We start from the raw sequence: 9355 nt of genomic DNA on the forward strand, positions 1-9355 counted from the left end.
CTGATTGCATTGTGAAAGGACTTATTCAGCGGCGCTCATGAAAAAGGACTTTTGTCGGGAGAGCGCGCTAATTGCATTGTAAAAGGACTTATTCAGCGGCGCTCATGTGGAAGGACTTTTGTCGGGAGAGCACGCTGATTGCATTGTAAAAGGACTTATTCAGTGGCGCTCATGTGAAATGACTTGGTCGGGAGAGTGCATTGAAAGAGGACTCATACGGCAGCGCCCGCATTGAAAGGACTGATCCAGGAGCGCACATTTGCAAAGGACTTGTCGGGAGCGTGCGCTGATCAAAGAACAATTGAAAGAAGGGCGCGCTTGTTCAAGAGAACCTTGGAGAGGGTGCGTTTGGCACTCGCATGCATTTATTACATACACTGCAGGACACCAGCCTCCCCCCCCCCCCACCCCCCGCTATATATATATATATATATATATATATATATATAGTCCGCTCTCGTCCAACTACGCGGGGAGCTGCCCTGCCAGGTTTCACCGCTGGACCGGAGTCAACTGGAGCCTGGACCTCATTGCCGGACCTTCCACCTTACCAGCTACAACCCCCGTGTGAGTGTGTATGTTTGTCTGGGGTAATAAGTTAAGACTGTTTTTAAGACTGCCCTGTGTGCTGCTTCTTCCTCTTCCTCTTTTGTACATCCCTTTCATTTCCTCTTTCTTTCTGTATATCTGTGAATAAATTACCTTGTTCTTTCTTGGTTTCCCCTAATCCGATCGCATCCATCCTTTCTTTCATTGGGTAAGCGTGGCACGATTGGAAACTGCTTAGAATCGGGTCTAGTCATTTGGTAATAGCTCGGATTGCGGATTGCTAACCGCTCGGCATTTTCCATCGTATCCGTGGTTCGAGCGGGAGTTATTCCCTCGTTTCTGGCCGGCGTTGGTACTTAGGTAGTAGTGAACCCCTAGGCCTAACAAACCCTATCTAACGCTGCGCCGGGAAGGACGTTATAACTTCTAAGGACTCGGGTCGGCCAGATAAAAAGACAAGGGAATTAACCCCCCCTTGATAATTGGAGCGCCGACGACCGAGATCCGTAACAATATATTTGAAGATGCAGGATAAACGTTGAGCATAGGTGTGCGGTTTCTGTGTAAAACTGATATGGCAGGTGTCGACGTTTGTTGAGGAGCTGACAAACATGACCGCACACCTCCGTAATGTGTCTAAAAGCCCCCCACCATCCCCCCTCAATAATCCTCTAAATCATTACTGACGTAATCTCTGTACGTGTGCTTTACAAATCGTACCACCAGCTCCGCAAGCCACTAAATTTTCCCCTACACCCTTCACCTCGAGGAAGGAGTAAAAGCAAGACCCTGCAATTGTATTGATGGTAAGAGCAGCGCTGAGGCTTTGGTCTCAAGGACTTAAGCCGTGAGCAATTGCTAGAAGTGATGATAAGCTGGGCAGCAAGCCAATCGGCATACGTTGTTGCACAGTCGTGGGGTTATTAAAGGTTTATATGGTAGGGGGAACAGGGCAGTTCAGTGCAGCTCAGTGTTTGAGAGTGTGGGAGATGGTCATGCACATAAATTATGACATTTGATATGTGTATAGTTATCTAGTTCCGTCAAGTCATGATGTAGTTATCCGGTTCCCTACAACTCTCCTCCAAGAAAAATTAAGCCTGGGGTTGTTTTTTGCAAGGAAAAAAAGGCCAACAGGCCACAATGATCCATATGATCCCAAAACAAACGAGGTTAATCTACTATTGAAGAGAGCTGTTGGTGTGTGTGTGTGTGTGTGTGTGTGTGTGTGTGTGTGTGTTTCTGTCTGTCTGTGTGTCGCCATTTTTCTCAGAGATGGCTGAACGGATCTACATCAAACTTTCAGAGGTTCATCAGTGAGTGCCTGGGAGTGTTTTAGGCAAAATAATAATAATAATAATAATAATAATAAATAAAAATAATTACATTTTTGCAAAAAGTTCGTTTCTTGGGGTTGTTTTTTTAAAAATATAATCGCTCTATACTGCCTAAGCCTTTTTGATCAATGACAGTTATATGCAAGTACACATTCGCATAAATAAATACAAAATTACCAGACATTTGAAGACGAATAATCAAACCATTCCGGAAGCGGTCAAAATTGGTAGTAAGGCTTCTTCTACTTCCTGAACGTCATGTCATCATACTTAACTCAGAAATGTGATCAACGGCACATTCACCAGCATATATTGAACTGGAAGGTAAAATGATGATTTGATATTTGTGATGGATTCTGATTTGGATGCAATTGCTTTTCCATTATATTTGCCCTCATTTTAAATATGTTAATGTTTCTTTTTTGCTTGAGCAACGCTTTTATTACTCCAGCTATAAACGCTTTTATACTTTACTCAGGGTACAAATACAACTTTGCCTGGGGGGGGGGCAACATAGGCTATGTGGCCGCGGCCTCATTCGGGGCTGTGGGGGACCGGGAGAGGGGCATAATTCTCTATGTAAATGTGTACCGTGTAGCGCCACCTATTGATGGTGACAGAAGGTATTGAAGCGTGGTGCTACGCGCGCTACTTGTATAGCAAGGAGGAAGCGGACAACGTGGTAAGTTCAAAGAGTCTTTATTACGAGAACTCCACTGTAGCACTGGAGCGCTCCGGGCTGCGCGCCCGGTGTATATCCTGCGGCCACGCCTACCCCTCAGGCGTGGCCGCCGCCCACTTGGTGCGCGGAATGATGCCCTCACGCCAGTGAGCTTTCGTGTCCACCACACGTGCCCCCCCAGAATTCCCGCGCACCTGGAGGGCCAGTTTGCGGGGCAAACGGATGACCCGGCCGAAGTGCCCTCTGGCGACTGGCGGCGTCCGGGGTGCAGGGATGCCAGCTGGGATGCCTCCGGCTGCACCCGGGATGGGTGCAGGACCAGGGGGCGGCGTGCCGGCGGGCCTGGGCGGTGCCGGGGGTCCGCCCGCAGAGGGGCGGCCCCGACGTGGGGGCCGAGCCACCGGCGGTGGGTGGTCCACGTCTAGGTGGGCCGGCTTGAGGCGATCCACTGAGACGCGGTCGGGAGTACCGCTGATGTCCAAGGTGAAATGTTTCACCCCGGTCTCCAGCACGCGGAAAGGCCCGTTGTACGGGGGCCGCAGTGGTGTCCGGTGGGCGTCGTGCCGGACGAAGACGTACTCCACGGTGCGAAGCTCCGGGGCGACGTGCGTAGGCAGGTGCCCGTGGTGCGCCGTCGACACCGGGGCGAACCTCAGGGCAGTCTCCTGCAGCGCGGAGCGCTCCTGCGCCGCGGACCATGGTGCCATGGGGTCTGGGAGGAACTCGCCCGGCACCCGCAGCGGTTGACCAACTCCACCGCGGATGCACGCAGGTCGTCCTTGGGCGCCATCCGGAGGCCCAGCAGGACCCAGGGGAGCCTGTCGACCCAGCCGCCGTCTCGGAGGGTGGCCCGGAGCGCGGCCTTCAACGAGCGGTAGAACCGCTCGCACAGGCCGTTGGCCTGGGGGTGGTAGGCCGTGGTTTGGTGCAGCTGGACCCCGAGCCCCCGCGCGACCGCCCTCCAGAGCTCCGAGGTGAACTGGGGGCCGCGGTCGGACGAGATGTCCGAGGGGGCGCCGAACCGGGCGACCCAGGTGGCGATGAACGCCTGCGCGGTCAGCCGCCGTCGCCGCCAAAGGCACGGCCTCCGGCCACCGGGTGGTGCGATCCGCCATTGTCAGGACATGGGTGAAACCCCGCGAGGGGGGCAGAGGTCCCACCAGGTCCAAGTGCACGTGGTCGAACTTACGTTCCGGCACCGTAAACGGGGCCAATGGGGCCTGGGTGTGCCGGTGCACCTTCGCGCGCTGGCACACGAGGCACGTCCTGGGGTCCAGCCGCGGACGGCCTTCCGGAGGCCATGCCAGACAAACTTGTCGGCGACCAACCTCTGGGAGGCCTTCGTGCCCGGGTGGGACAGGCCGTGGATGGCGTCAAAAACCTGGCGCTGCCAGCCCGCGGGCACGATGGGGCGAGGCCGCCCGAGGGACATGTCGCACAAGAGGGCCGCGCCGTCCAACGGCACCTCGGTGACGCGGAGGCCCGTGACGGCGGTCTGCAAGGCCTGGACGCCGGGGTCGGCGGCCTGCTCCGCCACCATCTGGGCATAGTCGATGCCAAGGTGGACTGCGTGGGCGACGGGCCGGGAAAGGCAATCCGCCACCGGGTTGTCCTTCCCCGCGACGTGCTGAATGTCCGTTGTATATTCGGACACGGCCGAGAGGTGACGCTGCTGCCGGGCCGACCACGGCTCGGCGACCTTGCCCATCGCGAAGAACAGTGGCTTGTGGTCGACGAAGGCCGTGAACGCACGGCCCTCGAGCAGATGGCGGAAGTGCCTGACCGCCAGGTGAAGCCCGAGCAACTCGCGGTCGAAGGTACTATAGCGGCGTTTGGGTGGGCGAAGCTGCCGGCTGAAGAACGCCAGCGGTTGCCAGGCACCACGCACCCATTGCTCGTGCACCGCGCCCACCGCATAGTCCGAGGCGTCGGTGGTGAGGGCGATCGGTGCATCGGGCGCTGGGTGCGCGAGCATGGTGGCGTTAGCCAAGGCGAGCTTCGCGCCCGCGAACGCCGCGTCCATCTGCTCGGTCCAGGTAACGTCACCTTTGCCCGGCTTCCCTCGGAGGGCCTCGTGCAAGGGGAGCAGGAGCTGGGCGATGCGGGGCACGAACCGATGGTAAAAGTTTACCATGCCCAGGAACTCCTGGAGCCCCTTGATCATGCGGGGGCGCGGAAACCCCTTCACCGCCTCCACCTTGGCCAGTAGGGGGACGGCCCCGTGCCTGGTGACGCGGTGCCCCAAAAAGTCGATGTCGGCGACGCCGAACCGGCACTTGGCGGGGTTCACGATGAGGCCATGCTGGCCCAGACGTTCGAAAAGCGTGCGGAGATGGTGAAGGTGCTCTCTTCGCGGGACGCGCTGGCGACGAGGATGTCGTCCAGGTAGACATAGACGAAATCCAAGTCGCGCAAGATGCTGTCCATTAGTCGCTGGAACGCCTGAGCCGCATTTTTCAATCCGAAGGGCATCCGAAAAGTCAGAATGGCGTGATGACCGCCGTCTTCGGGATGTCCTCCGGCCTGACGGGGACCTGATGGTAGCCGCGTATGAGGTCCACCTTCAAAAAGAAGGACATGCCCGCCAACCGTGCGGAGAAGTCCTGAATGTGGGGGATGGGGTAGCGGTCGGGGGTGGTGGCGTCGTTGAGGCGCCGGTAGTCCCCCACGGTCGCCATCCCCCGCCGGGCTTTGGCACGATGTGGAGCGGCGACGCCCAAGCACTCTCGGAGCGCCGCACGATGCCGAGCCGCTCCAGAGTAGCGAACTCCGCTTTAGCTACCACGAGCTTCGTCGGCTCAAGGCGGCATGCCCGGGCGTAGACCGGTGGCCCGGCGGTGGGGATGTGGTGTTCCACCCCGTGCTTGACGGCCCCCGCCGAGAAGGTGGGCCGCGTGAGGGCTGGGAAGCCGGCAAGGAGGTGGGTGAATTCGTTCGCTGCCGACAGCGTACAGATGAACCTGGCCGGAACCGAACCGCTCAGCAAGCCGCTTGGCCAGCCGCTCGATGAGCCGCTCAGGGAGCTGCTCAACGAGGCGGGCAGCACGCAAGCGAGCGAGCTGAACGTCTCAGCCTGGACAAGCCTTCTGTGCTTTACATCCACCAACAGGCCATTGGCACAGAGGAAGTCCGCGCCAAGCAGTGCCATAGGCACGTCGGCAGTGACGAACGACCACCGGAAAACCTGCCCTCTGAACCGCAGAGAAAGGCAGCGTTTTCCGTACGTGCGAATGGACGTACCGTTGGCAGCAAGCAGCGCGGGGCCCCGGCCCGCTTGTCGGACGTACCAGCGGGAACGACACTCACCTGCGCTCCCGTGTCGCACAGGTAACGGCGCCCGGATAAGGTGTCCGTAATGAACAGTAGGCTGTTTGAACGGCCGGCGCTCAGTGCCACTACCGAGGGCCGGCCCGGGCGTTTCCCGACCTGCCGAATAAGCATGGCGGGCGACATTGCCGAGCCTCGTGACCGAACTGGGCGTGGAAAAAACACCAGGTTGGCGGCGGAGGCCGTGGTTTTCTCCGCGGCGGCGGTGGTGGGCGGGGCGTGGCGGCGGCCGCAAGGTGTGCATCAGCATCAGCCACGAGGTGTGCTTCAGCCTCGGGATTCGCGACGGCCGCGCCAAAATTCGCCTGCTTGTCCAAAGCCGCGAAGAACCTGTCGGCCTCGGCAGCGAGAGCTCGGGGTTCCGTCGTCGCAGAACCGGCCAAGGCGAGGCGTACTCGTGCCGGCAGCTGGCGTCGAAATAACGCCCGGAATAGAGCGTTCGGGGTTTCGTCGCCCATCAACGACAGCATATGGTCCATGCAGACCGACGGTCGCATGTCACCGAGCTCGGGGAGGTCCAGGAGGCGGTCGGCCCGTGCGTCCACCGTGAGGCCGAACGTGGCGAGGAGGAGACGCTTGATCACCTCGTACCTGCCATCGGCCGGTGGGTTCCTCAGGACCGACACGACGCGAGCGGCCGTGCCGCGCCCGAGGGAGGCGACCACGTGGCAGTACATGGTCTCGTCCACCGTGATGCCTCGAAGTCGGAACTGGGCTTCTGCCTGCAGGAACCAAACTTCGGCTTGAGCCTCCCAGAACTCGGGGAGTTTGATTTGGACCGCGTTGGTTGCCATTGCTGTGGCGGGTTCGGGAGGTTAGCGACGGCTGACCAGAACGTCGGAGGGTCACCAATGAAGCGCGGTGCTACGCGCGCTACTTGTATAGCAAGGAGGAAGCGGACAACGCGGTAAGTTCAAAGAATATTTATTACGAGAACTCCACTGTAGCACTGGAGCGCTCCGGGCTGCACACCCGGTGTATATCCCGCGGCCACGCCTACCCCTCGGGCGTGGCCGCCGCCCACTTGGTGCGCGGGATGATGCCCTCACGCCAGTGAGCTTTCGTGTCCGCCACAGTATTATAATAAACTTTTTTTTTACCTGGGCAACACTGAGGTTATGAAGCACTCTTTGCACGGGTAAGTTTTTTCCTCCTTCCCTTCCCCCCTCCCCAAAACGGAGGGGCCTGTCAAAGCCACCCACCCCAAGCATGGTACTCTTGCGAGTAATCAATAATATGCACAATAATTTTGATTATAATGGATTGACAAGCAGAAAAAGGATCTATTCAAAAAAAATAACATCAGTGGTGAGCGAGTTAGATAACTACCAAATATCAAAGCGATAAAAGCAGCAAGCTCATAAATAAGTGACATCAATGTCAATGGCAGACGCACCAGGAAAAATGAAGTATCCTCATTTTGAGCTGCATGTTTGAGGGTGGTGAAGGCCTGGCAATCCAGACCACGCTCAGGAACATTGAGAACGACGGCCAGAGAGAGGTCATCCTTCATATTCACCAGAAGGCCAATGTAAGCACAAATAACCCGCCGTGCCGCAGTCTGAAAAAAAAGAGGAGGAAGTCATTGTTGTGATGGTGGTGGTGATCAGCAGTGATGGTGGCAGTGTTGCTTGTTGCCGTGGCATTTGTGGAGAATGACTGAAGCATCCAATTGCACATCCTTCACAGCATGATGCCAAAAAGCAACTTCCAACAAAAAGTTACAATGGTAAAAAACCAGGGGTAGATCAGACATAGATCATGTGCAGGCAGATCTGCTTTCCACAAGAGATATATTACACATGTGGCGAAAGACAAACAAAAATACCACGGCGGAGTTTGTCATCTGCTGTACACAAAGAGGAACACCGAAGGTCGGGCCGATATTTGCGGCACGCAATGGGTGCTCGGCCCAGTCACCGACGGGGCACCAAGCCCTCGTGGTGAGCGGGACGTGCTCTGTGTCTGCCATGCATTTTGCCATAAAAGTTCCGACGAATAAAGAGGGCAAAAGGTTTCAGGCAGCGAGCCAAAGCCGAGAAACGTTTCCAATAGGGCTTTGCGATCTTTCCAAACTGCAGTGAAAATAAACGAGTCAACACATAAAGAATGACTTAAAGCCTCGAGTCGGCATCGAGTGCAAAATAACCGAGTTGAAAATAAATTAGTCAATGTATACAAAACATAATTCGAGGCAATTTTTCAGAACAGCATGGAAGCCACGGTCAAGTCTGTGCCAATAAGTCGCTGCTGAACTCTCCTTCAAGTTGATGGATGTTGCAAATAAATCTCCTTCCCTCACCCTCCCATGCAGCTGACTCTCCGTATCACTCAAAATGTGTTACTGACCTGAAACGTTTCTCACAGAACTGCAAAACAATGACGTAGGTGTTTCAAAAGACCGCAATGACGAGTACATATATAAATTGAGGGTGGGGGGGAGGGAGGGGTTCAAATATTTTTTGGTAAAAAATGACAATGTGTCATTTGAAATCAAAATATTAGCAATCATCAAATTTTTTTTTTTTTTTTTAAATCAGAAAAGGCGTGAAATTTACACCAGGGTACAGTGCAGCCAAGCGATGTGCTGTCGGGATGCTACTCACCTTATTTAACAAATATGGGGCTGGAAGGATAGCTTCCAGGTAGGCACACTCGCACCCTAGCTGTCGACTTGTGTTTTAATCTTGACCCAGCTTAAAACTGTCATACTGGTGTTTCACAAGCAGGGCGATGGATAAATGCAGGGCACCGACTGACTATCCGGCAGATTTTATGGTAGAGTAGCTGTCTGCCTACACTGCTTGTAGGTGGACTTTAAAGATCCCATGGTGCATTGCATCACGGGTAGGGGAGTTATCACCAGCACCATGAACGAATTGCAATTCTTCCTCAAATCACTTTCAGTCAAGCATCAGGCCTGGGAAGCCTATTCCAGAAAGACTGAGCCAGGCCCATTCTCCAATGTCGACCCACGAGGTGGGAATATTTAGGGTGGTTAAAGTAGTAATAACCCAACCTATAATTGGGGGCATTAGAGTAGTAAAAACTTCTTACTTTCAGGTCACTCTGTTTCCTCCCCGACTCTCCTCTCCGTTTCCTCTGTTTATTCCTCTGCTTCTTGTGTCCACCTGTCGCCACGTTACCTTTTTAACTTTTTAACTTTGGTCACCTCTCGAATCTCCCACTAAATATCTTGCATATAAAAACAAATTAAAGTAAAAATAAATAAATAAAAAGTCAAACTTGCAAGCTGAGAGCACATTGTCATTTACGACTCGGTTTCAGCTACAGCCGATACTTGTGTTTTCCATGCACGTCACCCATACACCCTGTGCGTTGCCAAGAGCAATTTTCTTCAGGACTAGTGCCATGCTTCACTTTTTGATGCTCGACGTGCCATTCTGCGAATCAAAGAGTCCAAATCAACCATACAACAGTGTAGGGTCTATTTTTGTAA

At 54.9% G+C, this 9355-nt stretch overlaps 1 protein-coding gene across 1 annotated transcript in view; it reads right to left on the minus strand.

Annotated features, from left to right (window-relative positions):
- The window catches only part of LOC137423039 (PCNA-interacting partner-like), a gene marked incomplete at both ends in the record, with an annotated part of 86043 nt that extends 78073 nt beyond the window's left edge, over window positions 1-7970 (minus strand). Inside the window, 2 exons of the mRNA XM_078769221.1 lie at window positions 7292-7456; window positions 7827-7970. Of these exons, the coding sequence (XP_078625347.1) occupies window positions 7292-7456; window positions 7827-7970 (309 nt within the window). The remainder of the gene's footprint in view (window positions 1-7291; window positions 7457-7826) is intronic.
- Window positions 7971-9355: the final 1385 nt, after the last annotated feature.

The sequence above is a fragment of the Myxine glutinosa genome, unplaced genomic scaffold, assembly GCF_964187855.1.
Source record: "Myxine glutinosa unplaced genomic scaffold, kmMyxGlut1.1 SCAFFOLD_1704, whole genome shotgun sequence".
Lineage (NCBI taxonomy): Eukaryota > Metazoa > Chordata > Myxini > Myxiniformes > Myxinidae > Myxine > Myxine glutinosa.